Below are 23,445 nucleotides of genomic sequence, written 5' to 3' on the forward strand. Positions count from 1 at the left end.
ACCTTCTGCAGTGGTAAGCTGCTGTGCAAGATTAGTCTCTTCTGACTCTACTTGCAGCATCTCTTACCACTGGAGCGATGAGCTGGAAAACTGCATTGTTCAGTCTATATTAGCTTGTATCAGCGGAGGGGTTTCTCAGTAAAAGGCTGATGAACCAGATCAGAGTGGAAAAAAATGTCAACAGATTTCTTTTTTTTTTCTTTTTTTGGTAGTGCAGAAGCCACTACGATTGGTTCAAATGCTAGCTTTAATATATTTCTAGCTTGGAAAGAAATCTTTTTGGCAGAGTTTAGCCTGCTTGTTAAGCATAATGTGTCTTATCCTTAATGGCTCACGTTACTGTTCTGTTTCACAGACTCAGGCTGGGGAAGGCCGAGTTTACAAGTGCCTCTTTAATCACAAGTTTGAAGAATCAATGAGTGAAAAGGTAGGTATCTGTCTCAGTGGGACAAATCCTTAATGCAGAAATCATCAGATCATTCATCAGCTCAGACTGTGTTATTCTTTTCCAGTGTTGAGGAAAATCCATCATTTACATGGCCAGATAAGACTGCTTTAACAGCTGCCTTTACTTTGATAGGTTTGTGTTTCCAGCTACGTGCTGATGGCTTGAATTAATTGTGTTCAAGTTACAGCCTTTAAAGTTTAAAGATGTAAATAAATCAAAGCTTCTCTTTGGTAGGTAATTTGGGAAGGTAGACTTGGAGCTCAAGTGGCAGTGTGGTGATTAAGTGTTTAAAGTAGAAGTAGCATCATGCTGAGGTAAGCCTGTATAAATTGTATCATAATGTACAGGCTAGAAACAAATTGTCTAAATATCTCAATGTAGGAAGCTGCATGGGTATTTCACTTTTTGTTTGCCAGGCTATAATTATCTGACTGTTAAGCAGCAAATTGTGTGGGGAAGATGTACAATTCAAAGTTACTGGAGTTTTCCTTACGTTTTTCTGCCTGAAGATAAGATTTTAACAAAAAAGTTGATCTGTAAAGTCAATCCTGAAAAGAGTTTACTTATAGCTGTAATGATGTGGGTGTTTTAGGAAGACAGCAATGCCTTCAGTGATTTCAGAAGCGGCCTCCTAGTGATAGGAACTAAATAGCATTATAGTCTGAAAGGATACGAAGAGGTATATCTGTAAAGCCCTTCTCAAAGAAGCTCTGCTGAAGGAGCCTGATTCAGAGGCCTGCAGGGATCGGACTCATTTCCTTTTCTTTAAACGCGTTAGCTATCTGAAAGCTTAGTTCCAATTAACAAATTCAAAACTGAGGGAGGAGTCCCTGAGGGCTTGAAACAAAGCTTCATTTTATGCAAGGATGTTCCTGAGACAGAGTGCTATTTCTTGCTTTGTTTGTTTTTGGTTGCACAGAAATAGTGTTTTGCAGTGGGGTCTTTTCTGTGATGAGCTGTGTGACTTATGATACGAATAAGAAAGGCTGAGAGTTTAGGCAAAGCTGTAGCAAATTACTTGATAGGAAGAGAGAAGTGGGTGCTCCGAGGTGGAAGAGCAGTTTGCAGGGCGGGAGGAGCGCACCATCTGATTCTCACCCTTGTGGCTGCCAGGGCTGGACCATGTGCAAAGTCTCCTTGCTAATGGTGTCAGGTGCTGGCTAGCGGGCCACTTGCTTTGTGCTCACCAAGCTTTTTTCGAAGCCCTTTTTGGGATTAAGTTAGGGGGTTGTTCTTGCAGCTCCTGGGATGTGGGTGAAGTCTGGTCACAGTGCATCCTCCTGAGTCTCACCAGGTTTGGCAAAATGGCTAGAAATTCCTGTGGGTAGACTGTGTATCTGTGCTGTCATCTGTTTGACACATTACAGTACAAATCCGAAGAACATACTCTTTTGTAAATGTGACTGGAAAAAGTTGTTTCTTGAGGGCATGGGGTGAGCGTGTACCAGAGCTGGGATAAATGTCAGCTACTGATCTTAGTTACTGAGAATGAGTCATGCTTTCAGCCATAGCTCTTCACAAAAAGCTGGATGAACGTGCAGTTCTAAGGAGTGATCTGCAGAGGACTGTTGCCTTTAAAACCCTTGATCTGTTGACCTCAGATGTGGGTTGTTAACTGTGCAGCTTCTATGAGACAACCAAATTTAACCACGATCCAACTGAAGTATATGAATTTTAGGGCACCAGTTGTCTTTTGAAACGCAAAGAACTTGAAAAACTTGTCAGTAGCCGAGCTAGCGCTCTGCCACGAGCGTGTCCAGGCTCACTGAGCTGTCCTAACGTCTCTCCCCTGCAGTGTCGTGATGCGCTGACAACCCGCCAAAAGCTGATTGCCCAAGACTACAAAGTCAGTTACTCACTGGCAAAGTCCTGTAAAAGCGATCTGAAGAAGTATCGCTGTAATGTGGAGAATCTTCCGCGGTCCCGGGAAGCCAGGCTTTCCTATCTGTTGATGTGTTTAGAGTCTGCTGTGCACAGAGGTAAGAGGAGCTGGCCTGAGTGGTGCGTGTCTTGCCGGGGTCTTGATTTTAAAAGTTTGTGTGAGACTTTGAACTAGCAGCTTCAATGTGCGTTTGTAGCCGCCTTCTCCGAGTAAGCTGCTTTGAAATTTGGGGTCAAAGAAAGGCAAGTTTCACCATCATGATGCTTTCATCACTGTTATTTTGAAATTATCTAAAAACAGCTGAGGAAACTTCTGACAACAGCTCTTATTGTGTAGGCAAGAAGCTTGAAATGCAAAATAGCAAATCCTACTTGGACTGATAATGTGTAATTGCAAATCCTTCTATTCACTATGAATTCAGACAGGTGTTTTCCCCCTCCTTTATGGAGTAAACATTAAATATGCTAGTAGTTTAAAACACAGAATAGGCAACTTGTTCATCATCGCTCAATGAAAGCCAGAGATATTCAAACCTATGCTCCTTATGCTCCTTCAATAGCTTGAGTAAATGCTTTAATTTCTGTAGCTCTTGCCTAGTTTTTGCTATGTAGAAGGAAAGTAAGTGCGACAGTGTTTTCTGTACATTTAAGCTACTGTGAGCTGGAGACATCCTACTACCCATGGCTGTCCCAAAGGCATAAGAGGACCCTATACAGTAGCACCATGTTAAATGTTCTCTGTGAAATTGCCGTTACGTGTAAAATGACACGTATTATATCCTCCGCATCTGTATTGGAGAATTGTTTATTGCGAATGAAGCGTTTATGATTCTGTGGCAGAGCTGTGTGCTGCAGGTGCCACAGCACCCTAAGCAGTCTGTGCCTTGATGAATCGAATTAACTCATTGCTTCTGATTGATATGTAAATGCAGTGTACGGTGTGTGGGGGAAAAGGTTTTTCCTTCCCCTGCAGTAGAGCAGGTGCGTTCCCAAATTACACGCAGGAAACTGCTGCTCAGTTATTAACTTCCACTATTGCAGTGGAGCAGATTCGGCAGTGCGTGGCTTACGCGTGAAGCGTAGCCCGGGGGGAGCACTATTATTCCATACCCCTCTGCTTTTTTTGGTCTTACAATGTCTGGGAGCCCCTGCTGTGGTGTAGGATCTCCACTGTATGGGGATTTTACTCCTATGAATAGACTGGGGGCTCACACAGCAAAAAAAGCTATCCCATTCCTTTTGACTCAAACCTGTTTTCATGGGATTCTAGTAAAGCTTCTCAGTAGCAAATTTCAGTATGTATTAAAGCTAAATTTCTGTACGACTGCAGTTGGTTTGTTAGACACCCAGTATGTTGTTTTGGTTGTCTTCAATTTTGTTTTTTTGTGCTGTTGCTCTAGAAAACTTTTTCCTCTCTGTGGGAGTGTCTAACCTGCTGTCCAGACTAATTCCCGCTCCCCGTTACCTAGAAGGCCTTTAAATTACTGGAAGTGGTTCTGGTTCTACAGTGAAAAAATGACCACCTGAATGTATGTGGAACAGATAACCTGTACTACAAAACTACAGATCCAGTGAGGGTCTTCAGTTGTTCTTCAGAAGCAACTCCTGCCTGTAACATAAAGTCCAAAATAAGATTCTCCTAATCTTTCAAGAGTTCACTCTTTGAAAGCCATACATTGAATCCAGAGAATGATTCATTTACAAGCTGTGTTAAATGACAGGAGCAGCAGTAGCAATTGGCTTAATCTCCAGCAAATCTGCTCAGATATGTTTGCTAGTCTAGTATTGTCCAGAATGTGGACATGGTCCCGAATTTTTTGATATTATGGCATCACTAAGGCTCCTGGTCAAGAAGGGCTCTGCTAAGCATTACTGCTAACTCGTGTCTTCCTCTCTTGGCTTAGGTCGACAAGTGAGCAGCGAGTGCCAGGGCGAAATGTTGGATTACCGCCGCATGCTAATGGAAGACTTCTCATTGAGCCCAGAGATCATCCTGAGCTGCCGAGGGGAGATCGAACACCACTGCTCGGGCCTGCATCGGAAAGGTCGCACTCTGCACTGCCTGATGAAAGTAGTACGAGGAGAAAAGGGAAACCTCGGGCCGAGTTGTCAGCAGGCAGTAAGATGCTTTTCTGTCATTTCAGTTCTAGGTTGTTGAGTTGGTAGGAGGAGTGATTTGTCTGTTAACGTTTTGCCTTGCAATGAAGATCGTGCTGAAGGCAATGTGGCTCTGTCGAGTACCAGAGAATGCTGGAAGCAGTCGTGTAATTATCCTGGTATGAAGTGTGACTTGGGATCTAGCAGCACGTTAGTAATGCTCTGTAAGAATTCTTTTTTTTTTTGGTCTGGATTTCATGTTCCATCTCCAGTAGTTCTTTTCCAGCAGTTCTCAGGTCATCTCATTCTCTCCTGGATGTAGGCAAACTTTTATTTATGTAAATTTTAAAATATTCCCTCCCCACATGCCCTGTCCTTGAAAATGCACAAGATCTTCATGGAACAGCTTTCAACTCTGTCTTGTTTTTTTCTATTTCACTTGGCTTGAACAATGGAAATGGAACTTCAGTGACTGGTATGATGAGCTGCTGTTTGTCATTTGAGGTGCAGCTACTGGAAGAAATAGTCATTCTTCTCTAAAATACTTTTTTTTTTTTAATAGGGCAGTTCTTTTAGCCTTTTTAAACTTCATTTTGGCCCAGATTTGTCTTTTGTTTAGTCTTTTTAAATGGAAAGCATTTAATCCATATTTCTCCCAGCTCATTAATGCTACTTCATGTGACATTACATTTGTACTTAATAGCTGTTTTTAATGACCCTTCGGCCTGCAGTATATGGAACCACTGTAGCCCATTTTCAGTTTAAATGTTGCTTAAAGCCTGAGGCCAGAATATTCCCTGTGTCTGTGTGTGTTAGCAAAGATAAAGGAATGAAGAGCTGATGAAATTTAATTTTCAGGCATTGGATGATTTTGTGCTGAAGCTCATTCTGTATAAAAACCAGGTGTATCAGTGCAGCAGCTGTGTATTTTGAGTCATAACTCGCTATAGTTCACTGCAGATATGCTTTGCAACATTTGTGTGGAAAAAACGGATACTTGTTTCTGGTATTTTTTTCAACTATGAAGTTGAACTTGCTGCCTTAGAATTTGGTTGTCAAAAAATTACTGGAAGATTGGTTCTGCTTGGGAGTAAATCCCAGATCATGAAGTGCACGTTCAGAATAAGTCCCAAGTTAAGTCAGGGAACCTCCGAAAGTGGTGGGAGATCTCAGGCTTTCAGGGAAAGGGAAGAACCTCTGTAGAAACTACAGACTTTTTTCTGTATCTCTCTTTAAAATACTGCTTTATTTTTGTACAGGAGGTTGATGCTTTAGATGATGGTTAGACTGGTGATGGTCTCAGCTGTCAGGTTTTGTTCTGTTACAGTTTATTGTGCTAGAATGAGCTTCCTGCTTTTACCTTCTGTGGTAGGTAAATTAGTTTCTAGGGAAGAGAATATTGTCTGGATCCCTTCCAGCTTCTGGACTTCTCATGTAAGAGACTTGAACTCCCCTGTCATCTGAGGCTGGTCCATGTGACAGGCCATGAAGGTGACACATTAGAAGTCCAGCCCTTCCTAGTAGCCAGAACTACTTGAGTTCCTTTCCAGTACCTCGAGGGTCCATTTGCTGACAGATGATTCTGCTGAGCCACTGATGCTTTTTTTGAAGCTGCTTCTTCAGATTATTAGTTGGCATGTATCAGCTGATGGTAGTGTAGTACTGCTGCTCCATGGCATCTCTGCCTTTTCACCTGCAGAAATGGAGGAAGACTGAGCAAAGCAGGCAGCAGAACATCATTTTTGGGGTCATCTCTGAATGCTGTCTTTCATCTGCCAAATCCAAATCTTCTGACCCAGCAGAACAGCTGGATAGTTCATCTCTGCTTTTAGCTGCTTCATAGGGAACACTAATACAACACTTATTTCTTGCCTAGCTCAAAGCAGCAGGTGCTCCTGAGATTTTTCCATGTAGAAGCTGTATGACCAGACCCATTTGCCTAGACAGTTTGCTCGAGGAATTTAGAACTGGAAGTGTTTAATCTGGATCTCTTTTTGCTTGGACTCTCCCATCTGTCAAGGTTGGCTCTGATTCTGGTTGCCTTATGAAAGGAAGATGTTTGTCCATCTGCACAAAAACAAAAAAAGAAAAGCCCCAGTGCTTTTATTTTTCTGCAGGGGCATCTGCCTGTGCGCTTTCCTGCATGAACAGTTTGAGTGATTCTTTGTACTTAAAACTGTCAAGGAAATGCACATAAGGCCTTCTCAGGCCCTGGTTTCTCACTCTGAGAGGTTTTGTTTCTTGTGACTTACCCCGACCAGGCTGATCTTGCATATGAGATTCTGTGCTTGCAATTAAGCATATCACTGTGAAAGAGGCATGCCTAGCCCCAAACTTCTAAAAATTGTAGGTTTTTTCCCCATCTTTGCTTTGCACAGTGAACTTGCCAAGTGCTCTCCGTGGCAGGAACGATTGCTTTGTGTAATGTGAATAAGACACCGCAAGTTCAAAAAAACTTCCTGGTCTTTGGTTAGCCACCTTTGCCTTACTGTAGGCCTGAGTATTTTGCTCACCCACAGGTGAAATGACAGCGTTTCACAGGTACGCTCCTGCAATATGCCCTTGTAAGGGGTATTTGCAGTTGGGCTCTGCCACTGCGGTGTCCCGTCAATTCTGAGGTGAAGACAGGGGCTGAATTTGAGGGTACAGCTCCTGTTTAAAAAAGTTTCTTGCCCTCAACAAGGAGACACATAGTGTTGGCGTACTTATATAGGGGCATGCATTTTATTTATTTATCTATTTATTTATTTATTTTTTATATACATGTGTGTGTTTATTTGTCAAGAGGGGATGTTCCTTCTGGAGCAATGCCTCTCAGTGTAGAACAAACCCTTTGCTTTGGGGATACGTATGCAGCATGGATATATTCCAGTCGTTAGGTTGTCTTCTGCAAATAACATTATGTTATCATTTGTAAAGGAGTTCCTTTGCATATGGAGGGGGGGGTCTGGGATGCTGTAGCACTCGGGCCATAGGCTGCAGATCATCAGAAAGCAAATATACATGTCCCTTAATAGTTAGCACCAGCCCGTAAAGGGTCTACAGCTGCAAAAAGTAAAGTTATACACAATAGTGCATAACACTTACGGTGTGGCTCCGTGGAAGTAATATTTTCTACTAGAGCCGCTGGTGGCAAACTCCTTTTCTAATACATTTTCTGTTGCTCTGGCCTCTTTGTTTTTTCTGTTTATCCCTTGAGCATGAAAAACTATAATTACTGCTAAAAGGGCTGATATCTCTGCTTTCAGCTTCTAACACAGCTAATAAATTGATAGTTAATTGTTAATTTAGCTCCAATTCAGGATAAAAGTTCAGCGGATTATAAGGCTTATCCAACTGCTTTTCAGTAGCAGGGGTTAGTTGTGGGAGAGAGGAAAACTCTCTAAAACTCTCACTTCTATCACCTGTGCCAAATTACTCGCCTCTCACTTATACCTGGGTCAGGGGAGCTGACTCCCTGCTTTGTTTTGCACTTGGTTGAGAATTTGATTTGGGAACCCTACAGTAGTTCCCAAAACGGCATTGCAAGGAGAAAGAGAGCTGGAAGCTGTCTCGTACGTCTGAAATGCCGCTTCCAGGCCTGACTGCTTCGTCTTGGGAAACGGGCTTCGGAGAGCTGTCGAGTCTTCCTGCTTATCTGGTCCGCGTGCTTCTGACCCCATCGGGCAACTGGGCGTTTTTATGAGCAAAGGAGATTCCCTGGGGCATGAAAGCTGTGATCATTATGATTGCAATTTTTGCAGAAAATGGCGTTTCAAGGAGACACGGATTTTGAAATGGCCGCATTGGTAGGACTGAAAAAAAGTGTTTTTAAGTGCTTGGAAATTGCTGCTGAGTAAAATGCTTTTTTCCAGCATTATTAATGATTGTCTTTGTAGGCATCTTTCATATCTTGCCATTGGGGGGTGGATGCTTCTTGGATAAAAATAACCCTAAACACCTAGAGGACTCAAAATCAAATGAAGATGCTAACCTTATTCAAGCTTTAAATGCCTCTATTTCAGCTGAAGTGTCCCTTTTAACTGTTGGGAAGTGTCTGACTCAACTGACTTTATGGCTGTAAATCCTGCAAACTGAATAAATGAAAATAATTCTAGGTTTGTCTACTTAAGCAATGCTTTCCTGCTAGCTAAACTAGTGCAGACTCATGCAGGAGAGCAAGACTTCCCTCCTGTTGCTCTTTCCTTTGCTTGCACTGCCGCAGTGAGAGGGAGCAAACTCCATACGGGTGACTCATGGGAATGTCCCCATGAATTAGCATCCCAAGACAGGCCCAACTTTCCCTTAAACATGCAAGATATGAAATTGTGGCCTTCCCTACGTAGGGTGTTGTGGGTGTGTTGGCTTGTGGAGTAGGATAAATTATTTTAAATATTGAAAGAGCTAAAAGGAGGGTATGCACCTAAATTTGCAAGTACAGGTTGGGAGACTCCAATACAGACAAAATACCTAGACTGCGGTTATCGCCGTTTACTTCAAGTCTCCCAAGGTATAGTACTCTGTTCGCTTTGGCATCTTCCGCTTGATAGCAACCAGAATGCTGCTTTAGCTGAGACATGAGGAAGAATCTTGCCTATATAATGCTCTGATATACTCCAGCTAGGCAGCTTATTTAACCTGCACTCGCAAGAAAATGCCACATTTGGAGATTTTATTCTTCCATTCCTCCTTGAAGGAGTAATTCAGTAGTCATAATACTTGATCCCTTTTTGTATGTAAATGTGCAACTTGAAGTGATCCCAGCATTTTACATGCAGTGTGTGCGCAGGTGCAGGCTGTGTGTGTATGCACACCGGCAGAATTACCGTCGTCTTCGTTATGCTGACTCTTTAGAAGCTTTTAAGGATGTATCACTTCTCGTTTCTCCAGCTGATCAAGGTGTATTTCTCTGTTATGAACTGGATTTAGATCCTATGCTGTCTTCTGTTTGACCCTGTCAGATTCATATAAAACTTGGTTCTTTCTTAGTGTTGTCTCAAAAAAACAAAAACAAAAAAACAAAAAACAAAAAACCCCCCCAACACCCAAGAATTTTTGCATCAGCACTTATTTAATCTGGCTTGTGCCTGCCAGGCAGTGCTCTTCTGAGTTGCCTGCATCCCTTGAAGTTGAGATGGGGCATAATTAACTTCGGGCCAAGAAGTTGCAGGAAAAGATATGCTCCTCCCAGGCAATATGTGGTCGGTCTGTCTTGATTACAAGCTTCCTATTGGATAAAAATAGTAATGCTAGTTTTTATTTTCTGCAGTGCTCTGATGCTTTTTTCATCTGCGTTCTGTGATGCTAGGGCTTTGCCCCTGAAAATGTGCTGGATGATGTTTAGGTGCAGACTTTGAAAGATGGAAGATAAAATTGTAGCTGGGCTTTTGATTTAGTTGGACTGAGGGCCAGTGACAAAAATCATTTAAGCAAGTGTCAGGGTGTTAAGTGTAGACCGTTTGATGTCGGCACAAAGTTACCTTCTAAGCAAGCTCTCATTTTTTGCTGTAAATTTGTTGGCCAGAAGTGTTTGCCTGTAGGAGGATGATGTCAGTCTGCCTGATGTCTGTTTGCTCAGTCTTTGAGAATTCATGGCTTGGTGGGAGGTGAAGTGCGGCAGGACTATCCAGGACTGAGTGGTGGCAGAGAAGACTACCCTTCCCCCCAGCACTGTCAATGAAATGTAATTTTGAGCTTTATCCGAAGTCCATTCCCCTGTGTCCAGCATATGCCTCCCAAACTCATGGTCAGAGGCCGTGGGCTGTGGGAAGACCACCTGTATTAAGCCTCATTTTGAACTTGGTGCTGTGGACACTGAATGATGTTTCTCTATTATGTGGAGACAGTTTTTTCTGAAGCTTTCATCAGAATAACTGTTAAACAGTGAGAAGACTTGATTAAACTGTTCATACTGAACTTACCTATGAGAGTTTGAAGTATTTAGCAAGAAGTCACAAAGGTAGCGCATGGATATTGTAGCTTCAAGTTGGCATCCCTGATCTCCAATTCTGTGGAAAAGTTTGTTTTCACTTCTGATTTACACCATGGCTTCTCTTAACAAGTAGATACAGAGATGGAAAACTGCTGCCCTTCTTAAAATAACATACATTTTTGGTAGTGTTGACTAAATTGTGGTTACCCTTGTTTCCAAAAGCTTGAGCAGGCATCCCTGGGGAAAATCCTACTTTATGGGTCTGCAGAATGGGACTTTATCTTGTATTGTCAATGAAACTTTTGGTTCCCCTTCGGACAATTCAGAAATGTTTTAAAGCTTTGCTTATATTCAAGCAACTGATCTTAAAATGTTGATTTGGGTTTTGATTCAGAACAGTAGATAAGTTTCATGGAAATGTGGCAAATTTGCTTTTTTGGTGTTATCAGCCTTATGGAATGAGGTTGTCACCAAGGCATAAGATGGACCAAAACCACAATATTCAAATTTTCTCAAATCTGTTTTGTAAATTGGTGTATAATAACTCCAGCTTTACATGTGACAGGTCTCGTCAAATGTTACTGGGCTGCTTCATTAGTATCATTAGGGTTCAGCACTGGACTCCTGTGTCTTACAATTGAGTTGGCAGTACAAAGTTTTCTAGGGCGAACAATTTGACAGCACTTAAAATAAGCAACTGTAGAACAGACTTCATATGTGCTACTGTCATTATTAACACGGAATTACCAAATTGAGAAGCTTTCAAGCATTCTGATTTGGAGCTTTATAATTCACGTTTTCCTGTCCACAATTCTTTTCTTCCAGCTTCAAACGCTGATTCAAGAAACTGACCCCGGTGCAGATTACCGCATTGACCGAGCTTTGAACGAGGCTTGTGAATCAGTTATACAGACTGCCTGCAAGCACATACGGTCTGGAGATCCAATGTAGGTTGCTGTCTGTTACAGTTGATTTTGTTTCTGTTGGGCGTCCATAAAGGTCATGTGGCTGACCATACAGATATTAACCTGTCCAGAAATGAGACTCCAAGTTAGCAATTTGTACGGGGCTGGAGGTGTGAACCAGGCTGTCTTCTGTTTTTGCTGTGTAAGCAGGTTAGTATAGCTGTAGCAAGGCTGGTTTAGTAGCGGGGAAGGATGTAGCTATCTTAGGAGCTTAGATTAAATTCGTAATACTTGACACGCTGATTTCTCTTACTACATAAGTCTTTAGCAATACTGCGAAGAGAAGTAACAAGCCTTGAAAGGCCAGTTAAGTAAACCTATATTGCAGAGACACATCTGCTTTATCTCAGGTCTGATATACATTGTCTTCTGAGCCAAATTTTATATAAAATGTTCTTACGATTTTTGTCACACGTCAGATTTGAGTTAGTTAACTCAGTGGAATTTAAGAGGGTGTGAATGTGGCATACTGAAGGAGGAGAAAGATTATCTTCACTGTGTTTGAACCTCCTATCCATGGTTCATTGGAAAGGCTGTTGATTTGGCAGCACCAACTGTCATGGGGAAGCTCAGCATGATTAGAACAGGCTCCTGCCTAACTTTTTTTGTCTGTTTACAGGATTCTGTCTTGCCTAATGGAGCATTTATACACAGAAAAGATGGTAGAGGATTGTGAGCACAGGCTCCTGGAGCTCCAGTATTTTATATCCCGTGATTGGAAGTGAGTACTGTAAAATAAGACTAATTCTCATTTTTCTAGATGCCCATATCTAGCATGCATATGCGTTAGCAATTCCTGGCATACCTGTATAGCTTATTTGTCTTTTAAGGAGACTGAGAACTTTTAAGCAGGCCAGGTCTCTAGGGCATTAATATCTGTCTAGAACAGTAGAAGCAAGAGCTGGTTGGGTGAGGTAAGGGTGATACCCACTTAAATCAGATACTCATTTAGAAGAAATAATGCAGCACTACAAAGCCTCTCAAGTTTGAGCTCTGAAGTTCAATACCTATTTAATTAAAACAAGTTTCTGACTATGCTGAAGGTAAAGGTCGCTTTCTGTGTAGGTGGCGGCTAGTTTTGTCTGCTTTGCGTGTTATGACATGGGAGTAAAGAAAACCAAGCCACTAAGTATAACAAAGAGCCACTGTCTTGAGAAGTTCTCTGCTTCTTTCTGCCTTGTTTCAAATGCTGCTGGTGTTATTGCCTGTGGAGTGGATGTAATTCCCTTCAGAGCACTGCTTTTCAAACTTTGATCAAAAGTTTGCAGTGCTTTTTTTAAAATATCCACAGAGCCCCTTGTGTCTGTTTGGATTAAGATGAGTGGGAGGAGGATATGAATTTGGTGTATTTGGTAAACATGATCAGTGAGGGAAGAATAAATATTTGGCTCTTCTGAAGAAGACTGAGAGGCAAGGAAGTCAGAGTACATCAAATGGGGTTGCCACAAGAAAGGGAGTAATTGTTCTCAGTGACTCTGAGGGGTAAGGCAAGAAGTCATGGCCTGAAATGGCTGCACGGCATGCTCAAACTAGACATTGAGAAAATCTGACTCATCGCTGTACCTGCGGGCAGCACCACCAGTGGTTAAGAGCTGACAGATGCTCTGCGAACCATTTTTTAAAATACAGGAGGTTCACGGACCACAGAATTTAGAGCTTCATTACTGTTTGTTTAGTCATCCTGATAACTACCTGCTTCCCCTCCATTTCCCTTCCGAGGAGGAGGCTTATGGGTTCCTCCTGCCTATGCCATGTTTCTGGCAGGGAGTTAGTTCCTTTAGTCAAACTTAGGTGATCAGAAGAAGGAAAACTGAGTATTTGCATTTTGCTGGGAGTAAAAATTATTTTAATTCATATTGCAGGCTAGGCAAAATTGGCTCACCTTTGTTGTTTAACCACTGTTCCCTAGAGCGAAACCTTGGTGTTAGACCCCTAAAAGAAGCAAAGAATAGAAGTCTTCATGCTTCTTTTTACTTACTACTTTTATAATTATCTGTGTAACTTTGTCCACGGATCCCATCCGATGTTTGCCTTCTAAAGTGTCATAGCAGTCTCAGGCTTGCATTTCCAAAAGCTGACAATATCTCTTTCAGGTTTAATGTAATTAAACATCATCTTAATCAGAGCAGTTTTCTCGCATGCAGAAAGCGAGGGATGCTGAGTCTTCAGCTAAATCAGCCCAAATCCAGAGGAGAAGATAATTAATCTAATTCAGATTTTTATGAAACTGACATTTCAAAATGGCAGCAGTATCAAGTACACATAAGATATTACACAAGCAAAATGGTATGTACCTGCCTTTGCTGCTGTAGCACATCGAGGGGGTGATATTTTTTCTTCTCGTGTGTCAGCAGTTGGCTGACATGCTGTAGGAGAAAACGAGAGGTGCTTCAAGAGATGTGGAAGATCTGATTTGTAATTAAAGATGCTAGTCTATTTTTGCAAGATTAGGAAGGTAATTTCAAACGGAGTGACAGGCATTTTGCCACCAGCTGCTTCAGTTGGCTAGGTACTGTTGCTAAATGATGTGGCAGTGTGCAAAACTTAATGGGTCTATCTGCCTTGAAAGCATTTCAAAAAAAAAAAAAACATGAAAGCTTTGAGTGCGGAAGGTGCCACAGAAATTGAAGTGCTAGCGATAACTTTTCTGTTTGCAGGCTGGATACGGTCCTTTACCGTAAGTGTCAGGGAGATGCCTCGCGACTCTGCCATACCCATGGCTGGAATGAGACTAGTGAGCTGATGCCTGCGGGGGCCGTTTTCTCCTGCTTGTACCGGCATGCGTACCGCACAGAGGAGCAAGGAAGGAGGGTAAGCGCTGGAGTTCAACTCCCTACTGTTTCATCTGTGGTATCAGAGTTGGATGTATGTTTGGAAGCTGGGCACACTGTGTTAAGCCTTCAAGGACTCGCAGAAGTCAGAAGCATTTGCCACAGATGTTTCTTGCACCAGTGCACGTTCCCAGGTCCTCCCTGAGTGTGCCTTTGAAGGCTTACGTTGTTGTGCTGATAAGGCAAAATAACCGGGTCCAGCTGTGACAATTGCCTGCAGTAGAAACGGTGCCCACAGCTGCTTGTTTGTATCAGTTGACAGGGTGTAAGCCCTCCCTCTTCTCTTTCCAAAGAGGATGTTGGTACCTTGCAGCTAGCCAACTTAGCTGTAAAATTGCTTTTAAGGCCCTCCCCCCACCCCCCAAAAAAGCTTTCAAAGCCCAGCTTTCTTAGGCTGTTTCTAGTTACATTTTGATTTGAGTGCAGCTTAAGGTGACGCTCCATTACACTCTTTCTGTCGGTTTAAAATATGCTTTCAGCTCTTTGTACTGTACTGTTAAATATGTTTATGCTGTCTTTAAACAAGACAGCGGAGGTCTGCCTAGCTGCCCTGCAATCTGCAGATCTACCGTAACCACATTTGTTTGGTTTGGAGCTTCTCTTTTCAGGTTTGCTGCCCTCTCGTGTCTCTGTCAAAGCACTGAGCCTCCCTTGAAAGCAGCTGGGTACTTGGTTCCATTTCTTTTGGCATCGTAATGCACGCAGCTCCTAGGAGTAGGTGGGATTACACAATGGCCTGATTTAAAAATTAATTCCTACAGCTTGATATAAAAGGTCTTCTGTGGCAGAGGTCAACTATTGATTGAAAGTTTCTCTTTTAGGAATAATTTTTTTACAATGCAGTCTCTTAGTGTGCTGAGTTGACTTTTTAATTCCATTTTATATTAGTGCTGACCAAAGAAATCAATAGCCCCCCTGCAAATAATCTATCAGAGAGAGAGAGAGAAGGCTCTTAAGTGTGTTTTTCTTGTGGAAAGTAAGCTAAGGGAATAGCTGTCACTTTGAAATTTAGCATTTGAAAGCAAACTCATCAGATTAGATCTGTCCTCTTATTTCCAGTGCTGTCCACAAAGTACTAGATGACTTCCAGTGCTTTGGGTTTTTTAAATATGTGAAGTTTTTAGCTTCTATCAGTGCCTTTTAGGTCTGGTGAGCACCATACTAGTATCCCTTGATTTTCTACAATTTGTTTCTTTCCTTAGTCTTGACAAATGCTGGCTCCGCTGCGCTGCGGAGGGGATTGCAGAAAGGAAATTGTAGCTGGACTATGTTGCTTGCTACCGTTTTGGCATAGAGGACAACATCAGCTCTTTTGACTTTCTTCTCCAGATGTAGTCTGTAGCTTTGAATGAAGGTGGCAGTGCAGCAGTTAGTTTAGGGACCTACTCTGACGTCTCATTTAAGAGCAAAGTGAAGGTTTAAGAATACAGTTTCCCTTACTGGAATGAAAGGAGCTTTCCTCCAAACTACAACAACAGAAGTCCAAATGCTTTCGGAGTCAGAGTTGTTTGTCTGGGCCCCAGTGTCATGTAACCAATAGGCTCCTGTTGAGCAGGACAGGACTTTTTCTGTGCTTGTGGGGATTAGTGATAGTGGTCTGTGGTCACCTTCAGTAAGTCACCTGTGAATATTTTGTGTGTGTACTATGGATTTAGATACACCATACGGTAAAAGCTCTTTTCCCTCTTTGCAGCTATCACGAGAGTGCAGAGCAGAAGTCCAGAGAATCCTCCACCAGCGAGCCATGGATGTGAAACTGGATCCGGCCCTCCAGGACAAGTGTATGGTTGACTTAGGAAAATGGTGCAGTGAAAAAACGGAGACGGGACAGGTACGGTGTACAGTAAAACCATTTTGTTTGCAAAACTTACTGGGAGGAGAGGGCGAAGGAGGGATGAAGGAACATCTCATAGCTAGCTGGGATCTTTATAGTTGAGAATATATTAAAAATGCATGCATCTTGAAACATGATCTATGCTAGGCTGAAGGATTGAGGTGATATGAAGAAGCTTTGCACCTACAGCATGGCTTCAATATATTCAAATGTGTAGTGGAATGAGATGAGGAAGGGGGGATAGTTGACATGAAGGACTTTGCTTTAATAAAGCAACCGCACCCCCCTTCCCTGGTTCTTATTTGTAATATCCTATTACAAGCTTGACTTTTCCCACGTAAACTTTATCCCATTTCCATTTGGCAAATACTGACGTGCTTCCTGTGTTTATAAAGAACTGAACTAACATCTGCTGCTCTTTAACAAAGTTTCAGCAAATACTTTCATGTTAAATTGCTCCGCCCTAGCATAGCTGTAAGGGGAGAGATGTTCAATAGCAGATGCAGCAGAGCATACACCATTGTCTTTTTGAAGTGTCTATCATAGATAGGTAGTTTGGGTAGTTATCCTTACATAAAGGTAATGTCAAAGGCAAACCATAAGTGGTATTCCAGAAGTGAAAGCACCTTGTGCAACTTTGGAGAACAAGCTGTGACATCCTAGCCTGACATTCTGTTGCTGCGGTGTGTATATCCACCCCTGTGTGGAACAAAGTAAAACCAGAATAAAATCCCCCAGAACCCAACATGGGAAATTCAAACTGGCATGTTTGCACTGCTTTAAAAAAACGTGCAACTTAAGGGGGAGGGGAATGTTTTTGCATTTTTTCATTTGAATAGAAAAACATGACTTTGTTCAGAGATGGTATTATTTTCAAAAAGAAAAATGCAACATTCCCCATGTTTGAATAAACAAATGTATTGAAGCTACAAAAGAAATTACTTCAAAACAACCATTTAACTGCTTTCACGCAGTACACTGTTTTGGGAGGCTGCTGCTTTTAGAGAAATGAAGGATCAGGTCATTGACAATGCTTGAGTACTAATATTTACACTGCCAGGGTGCAGATTTTTGGAATATTGCTCGTAATTCTCAGTTTATCATGTATGTAAAATTGCAAGACTACCGATCGTCTTCTCCAAGGATCTTGTACGAAGCAAAGGCAGGAAAGAAGATGCTACCAAGGAACTGATTTAAGAGCCTGCACTATGAAAGCGATGCTTTTCAAGGAGAAAGATGAAGAATTGTCTTAATACATCAGCTCTGAAATACTCATTAGCTAGCTTAAGACTTTAGACCTTGTTTAAGGCCCTTTGCTTTTCAGATGAACCAAGCAATAGGATTTTCTGTCAGAGGAAGGTTACCTGATGCAGGGATTGTTCTGGGAGTGCCAGTAGAGGGGTGGAATTAAATGAAATTCCTTATTTTACAAAGAGGGGGGCAGTTTCACCTGTGCGACGATATTTCAGGTGCAGATTTTGAATTTGGACTCTCAGATCACATCCTAAAATGACTGTTTTTACAGGAACTAGAATGCCTTCAGGACCATCTTGATGACTTGGTGTCTGATTGCAGAGACATAGTGGGAAACCTTACTGAACTGGAGTCTGAGGTGAGCAGTTTTCAGCCTAAGGTGAAGGGAAGAATAAAGCATGCCCTGTTAAGCATGCCATTTTGAAAATGCTGGAAAAAAAAGTGAGAGATCAAAGTAGGTGCAGAAATGCAGCTCTGTGGGAGGAAGCAGAGGCCACCCTTTCTACGCTGTACAATTTTAGTTTTCATAGGAGGCTCTTGAAGACAAGTGAACAACAGTCAGAGACTAAGTGGCAGGAAAAATGCAAGCACCAGCCTAAAAGTGGTGATAGTGCTGAAGCTAAAACTTTTTGCACAGATAACCCTGTTATTTTCAGCACAAGTCAAAATATGTTGTGGAGATTTAGTTTTTGGTCTTACGTGCAAGCAGTTTAATACTGTATTGCAACTTCCCGCTCCCTGGCCCAAATGTTTTGCAAGAAATAACTTAAGTGCACGGCTATTTTTTTTCACTGAGATCAGCAGCCTCACTTGTTTTTAGGAATTTGAGTGTTTTGAGTTTCTTCCCCCAAATTGTTCCCTGTATATCTTAAAATTTACCTTGTGCCATAGGGGGCACTTCCTTCCAGTGGTTACAAGCATTTGGCTTAGAACTATCATTAATCTTTAACTCCTGCCTAGGTCTAATGGGGTTTTTAGTGCTGTACTATCAGGTTTGGAGGAGACTGGCCAAATTACTGGAGCAGTGAGTTTCTATCTGTGGAGGCTAGGTTATTCCTTTCTTGCATTTGCCATATTGTTGGCAGAAGTGAACCCTGGATATTCCAGAACTGAAGGGTGAAGCTCTGGGTTGCATCTTAAAAGCCCTGTAAACTGCATTGAGTTTAACTTGGATCACAGTTTTTGAGTCGTTTTCCTTGCATGCTGTCTGTTCACTGTGAGAAAGAAATATTGCATGTTTTCTGCAGGACATTCAAATTGAAGCTTTGCTGATGAGAGCATGTGAGCCCATCATCCAGACATTCTGTCATGTGAGTACTCTATGATAATCTGAATGGTATTGGGAAAGAATGCTGTATGGAAAAGCCTAGAGGTTTTTAATATTTAGCTCCTTGGTGTACTTCCTCCACTTCAAAAGTAAAACCAAAGGTAAAACAATCATAGAAGTCTATATTAAAAAAAAAAAAAAAAAAAAAAAAAAAAAGACAAAACACTTCTCAGCTCAATCAAGAATTCTTGGTTCCATGCAGTACTTCTGCTGTTGCAGCACAGTCCTAGCACAGGAGCTAGAATATCAAGATGCCCTGTAATTTAAAAAGTTGCTCTTCATAGTGGGTCAGAAACTAAACTTTTTCCTTCCCTCCTGCCCCCAAGCAGCGTGTCTGGCTGCTCCACTTTGTGCTGCGGCTCAACATTGCTGATATAACTTCTTACATTGCTCTAGGATTGAATAGCCAAATAGCAGCGTAGGCACCAAACTCTAATACTTCATGTAAGCACTGACTCTCTGCAATGTGGTCCCCTGTCTGAATCTAATGTGTACATGTGTCTGAGATGATTCTTTTCTGTACTGTATATGCGTGCAAGTACTGGACAGTTAATGGTGTGTGTAAGCTCACAATAGGGTGGGACTTTAAATTCCACTGCTCGGAATTATTCCCTGGTCACAGTGGACTGAAGGAGTATAAAAAACATAGCTTGTAGGAGTAGCTTGTTTTTTTAAGCCTTTCACCCATCCTTCAGGAGGTTGCAGATAACCAGATTGATTCTGGGGACCTGATGGAGTGTCTGATACAGAACAAACACCAGAAGGAAATGAATGAGAAATGTGCAATTGGAGTTACACATTTTCAGCTGGTAAGTAACACTTTTCTACACTATCAGCTGAAACTTGTTCTTTTCTTGTATCTGAATTCAGATAATTGTACTTGCATGCCTGGTCATAAATGGTCATTTCTGGAGATCCCTTCTTTTCAGGCCCTCCTTACTGGTGCATGGTAGATAGGGTCCCAGCTTCTTCAGCAGTGCAGCGTCTCCTTTGCTTCCCCATGGATAGGTTGTGGCCAGAAGCATTTGCTGATTTTTGTCATTCAACAAGTGGTGTTCTGTGCAGTGCTGATTTCCCCCCCCCCTTCATTTTTTTCCTACAGATGGCCAAAACTCCTTTCATTTCTCTTCTCTTGCAGGTACAAATGAAAGATTTTAGGTTCTCTTACAAGTTTAAAATGGCTTGCAAGGAGGATGTGCTGAAACTTTGCCCCAACATCAAGAAAAAGTATGTAGCACCTGAGCAAACAGCAAGCTGATTGTAGAAATACATAATAAAGTTATAACATTATTTCATGATGAGTCAGGAAACCTTAGACTTCCTCTAAAGACTGCTTTTTGTGCGTTTTCCTGTAGTCACTCTGTTCTGCAATGCTTACGGTAGAGGCATTGCCTCCCTCTTTATAAAGGTATTTCTTTTTACCTCTTACACAAGGTCATGTCCTCTTAATTATTATTCTTGCTATTAAAATAGCTAGTTATTACAATAAATGGTCTGCATGCCCCAGGATGTTTTACGCCCTTGCCAGATTCATTGTCTTGTCTTCTAAGATGCAAGTGAAGTGTTACAGTTGCTTGTCTGGGAAAGGAGAATATCCTGCTTGTTTTAACAGGCTTGCACATTTCAGTAGAAGGATTTCTCATTTAATAGCTTACTCCAATAATGTAAGGCCAAACTGCACACAAGGTCAGTCCTGTTTATGGATAATAAGACTGTATGTGCATTTTGATATAAACACCCTTCCTATAATGCAAAGGGTTGTTTGCGATGCCATGTGTGTATCCCCATTAAGACCTTTCTAGGGTGTTCATATGACTGCAGGGCATGTGTCTGCTGATCCAGACTACAATTAGACATCATCAGGTTTAGAGGGGTTATTTGTGATTCAGTTAACTTAACACAGAGCTGTACCCAGGCGAGAGTAATATTTGACACGCGGACTTTATGCTGTGTTTGAATTCCTGGGATCAATTACTTTCTTCCGTAATGTGGTGATCCAACATGTCTGTCTCCTCTTCCCAACTCCCCTCCAAATCTTAGTTATGTAAATGAAGAGTATATGAATAAGAAGCTGTTTTCTTTTCTGCAGGGTGGATGTAGTGATCTGCCTGAGCACAACTGTGCGCAATGATACTTTGCAGGATGCCAAGGAGCACAGGGTATCTTTGAAGTGCCGCAAACAGCTGCGCGTTGAGGAGCTGGAGATGGTAAACATGCATGAGACTTTTGATCTGCCTGCTCTTCCAGTGAGGTCTTTCAATTACAGCTTCCTGTTTTGCCCACCTCAGGGGAAAAAAGAGGAAGCTCATTCATAAGATGCATCCAATCTGTTTTTTCCACTGGGAGAAAAATCTTCTAACAACGCCAGGCTCAGTTGCCTTTCCACAGTGAAAGTAATGATTGTCTGTTTTAATGCCCTAAATATAGTCTCGTGTTTAGTGTTGGAGAGCAGCATGCTATGCTTGCTGACATCCCCAAGTCCTCTAGGAGAATATAAGCTTCATTTTCCACAGAGAGGAACCAAGCACAGATCAATCGTTTTGACTACAGCTGCTTGTAAGGTGTTCAGCTAAATAGGAGCATTTGTTCTGCTGGGTGAGGCGCTCTCTCAGCTTCCTGGTGCCAGTATTTGTGGCAATAAATTCACGAGACCTTTGTCCAGTAAATTTTCTTTAAATGTTCACGCTTGACCTTAAGTAGCCCCACCTCTGAACAGGCAGCACTCTTGCCTTTACATGGAGGAATTTGAATGCTAGCCATCACTGAAAGCAGGAGACTTCATTCACCTACTTCAGGTTGTACTATGGATGATGGCTATCAGTATGTCCTTTAGCTTTCATCTGAAAAGATTTTAGCTGCCTTAAACCTTTGTGTTAAAGGAAAGTGGTGCCCTTTTGGGAGGAGTAGTGGGAAGAACTTGCCAGCTCTAGAATTTTGTTGAAACGGAGAACCCTTTCTGTCGGGTAAAAAGCCAACTGATCCATTGCATGAATTTGCAAAGTAGATGTCCCACTAACACCATTTCTTACCCCCAAGACCCTTAAATTCAAAGACGCTGACCTGCCTGTTGTGATAGTTACTTGCTTTTTGTGGACAGAGAGTTCTAGTTAATAGAGTAACAAAATAGTAGGGTTTTTTTGTATCCTAATTAAAAGTTGGTTTTGTAATTTGTCCTGCAGACTGAGGATATCAGACTTGAACCAGAACTGTATGAGGCTTGTAAAAGTGACATCAAGAATTACTGCCAAAACGTAGCCTATGGCAATGCTCAGGTAATGGATCTTTATTAATAATTTACAATTTAATTTGTACTTTTATTTTGGAAAAAATTTTGAACGCTTTTGTCTCTGTGAATGCAGCTTTGGATTTTCATTTTAAGACATCACTAAAACCTTTTGTCAGTGTCTTGGAACTTTGAAATGGTTTTCACTGGTTCACAAGCAATGTAATGAGTGAATGTAATGCTATGAGTAAGGCATTCCTTAGTTAACATTAGTTCTGAACTATTAGCTGCTGGTTACTGCAAAGGCTGTTAAATTTTAGCTACAATGTCTGCAAAATGAGGTTTGGGGTGTGGGGAGTAGGTCCAGGTGACCTTCTTCATCTCATTAAATCTGTCTGTGAGAAGAAGTGAGCTTAAAACAAGTGCTAGAAAGTAGCACTGGTAGTGACTTGTGAGAAAACTTAGGCATTGGAGTCTTTAACAACTGCTCTTAAGGGTGCAGTGTTTTTGACTAGCATATGATAGAATCATATCAACGTAGAATCATATCAATCATATCAACAATACATCTGTCTTGGTTGTAATACTGTGTTCTAGATTATTGAATGCTTGAAGGAAATCAAGAAGCAGTTGAGTACCCGGTGCCACCAAAAGGTGTTTAAACTGCAGGAGACTGAGATGATGGATCCAGAACTGGACTACACACTCATGAGAGTCTGCAAGCAGATGATCAAGGTAATGGTAGTGTGCTGACTTAAGAGGGTGAGGTTGGGATATAAGAGTATATTGGGTATTGTATCTTAAACTATCAGTTTTGGACTTCCCGTAACGACTCATTCCAAAATTGCTGTGTCGTTTCAGAATACCATTGCCTTTATGCAAAATAACCATATTCTTAACTCTGAATCAGGCTGAAGTTTCTTTAAGGCACTTCTCTTTCAACTTTTCTTTCTCCAAATACCTGTTTGTTTAAAGCCTGTGCACAAACATATTTGTCTCCCCAAGTGCCAGAAGCAGTAGAGGAGGAGGTCGGCTGTGCTGCGACTCTTGATACAGTTTTGATCCGATCAGTCCCCTTGCTACAGTGGATTGGCCTTTAGCAAAGGTGGAGAAGTTACCATGATTACGGAGGGGAGTAACCTCTTAAGTTCACTGTTGACCTGGTGCAGCCTTTCATCATAGAGTAGGCAAAATTGTGTGAAAACTTTGATACTTAAAATAGCAAATGCTGGCTTAAAGTGGTGCTATGTGGAAAAACAGCAGTGAATGTTAATACAAAACACTTCTGCATAGTAGCTAGGACTGCAAGCCCTGAAACACTACTATGTATGTGTGTACTCTGTACAGTACTTTGAATCCTTCTTGTGGCTGAAACATAATATCTTGAGAGTTTATAGCTCTCTGAAACAGATTTATGCTTTTAGCATCAAAGATGGAGTGAGTATTATCAGTACAGCAGCTCTATCTTACAACCACAGAATTAATTTCTGACAGAAGGAACAAGTGACTTAGTCCAAATTTGCAATGAGCTAACTCACTTTATACTCTGATTTAGGACAGGAATGGACAAATTAGTGTCAGTGAGTTGTTCGCAGCTGTCTGGTGCTACGTGGTCTTACCTTGTCCTCAGTATTACCCATGAAGTATTTACCTGTTACTTTGTCCCTCCAGCTG

General features: G+C 41.7%; 1 protein-coding gene across 1 annotated transcript in view; it reads left to right on the forward strand.

Annotated features, from left to right (window-relative positions):
• The window catches only part of GLG1 (golgi glycoprotein 1), an 89,464-nt gene that overhangs the window by 54,813 nt on the left and 11,206 nt on the right, over positions 1-23,445 (forward strand). Inside the window, exons 6-19 of the mRNA XM_064519410.1 lie at positions 356-427; positions 2,244-2,427; positions 4,234-4,448; positions 11,163-11,284; positions 11,922-12,023; positions 13,960-14,113; positions 15,827-15,964; positions 17,493-17,579; positions 18,469-18,531; positions 19,244-19,357; positions 19,687-19,775; positions 20,638-20,755; positions 21,728-21,820; positions 22,369-22,506. Of these exons, the coding sequence (XP_064375480.1) occupies positions 356-427; positions 2,244-2,427; positions 4,234-4,448; positions 11,163-11,284; positions 11,922-12,023; positions 13,960-14,113; positions 15,827-15,964; positions 17,493-17,579; positions 18,469-18,531; positions 19,244-19,357; positions 19,687-19,775; positions 20,638-20,755; positions 21,728-21,820; positions 22,369-22,506 (1,689 nt within the window). The remainder of the gene's footprint in view (positions 1-355; positions 428-2,243; positions 2,428-4,233; positions 4,449-11,162; positions 11,285-11,921; positions 12,024-13,959; positions 14,114-15,826; positions 15,965-17,492; positions 17,580-18,468; positions 18,532-19,243; positions 19,358-19,686; positions 19,776-20,637; positions 20,756-21,727; positions 21,821-22,368; positions 22,507-23,445) is intronic.

Source organism: Dromaius novaehollandiae, chromosome 13, assembly GCF_036370855.1.
Source record: "Dromaius novaehollandiae isolate bDroNov1 chromosome 13, bDroNov1.hap1, whole genome shotgun sequence".
Lineage (NCBI taxonomy): Eukaryota > Metazoa > Chordata > Aves > Casuariiformes > Dromaiidae > Dromaius > Dromaius novaehollandiae.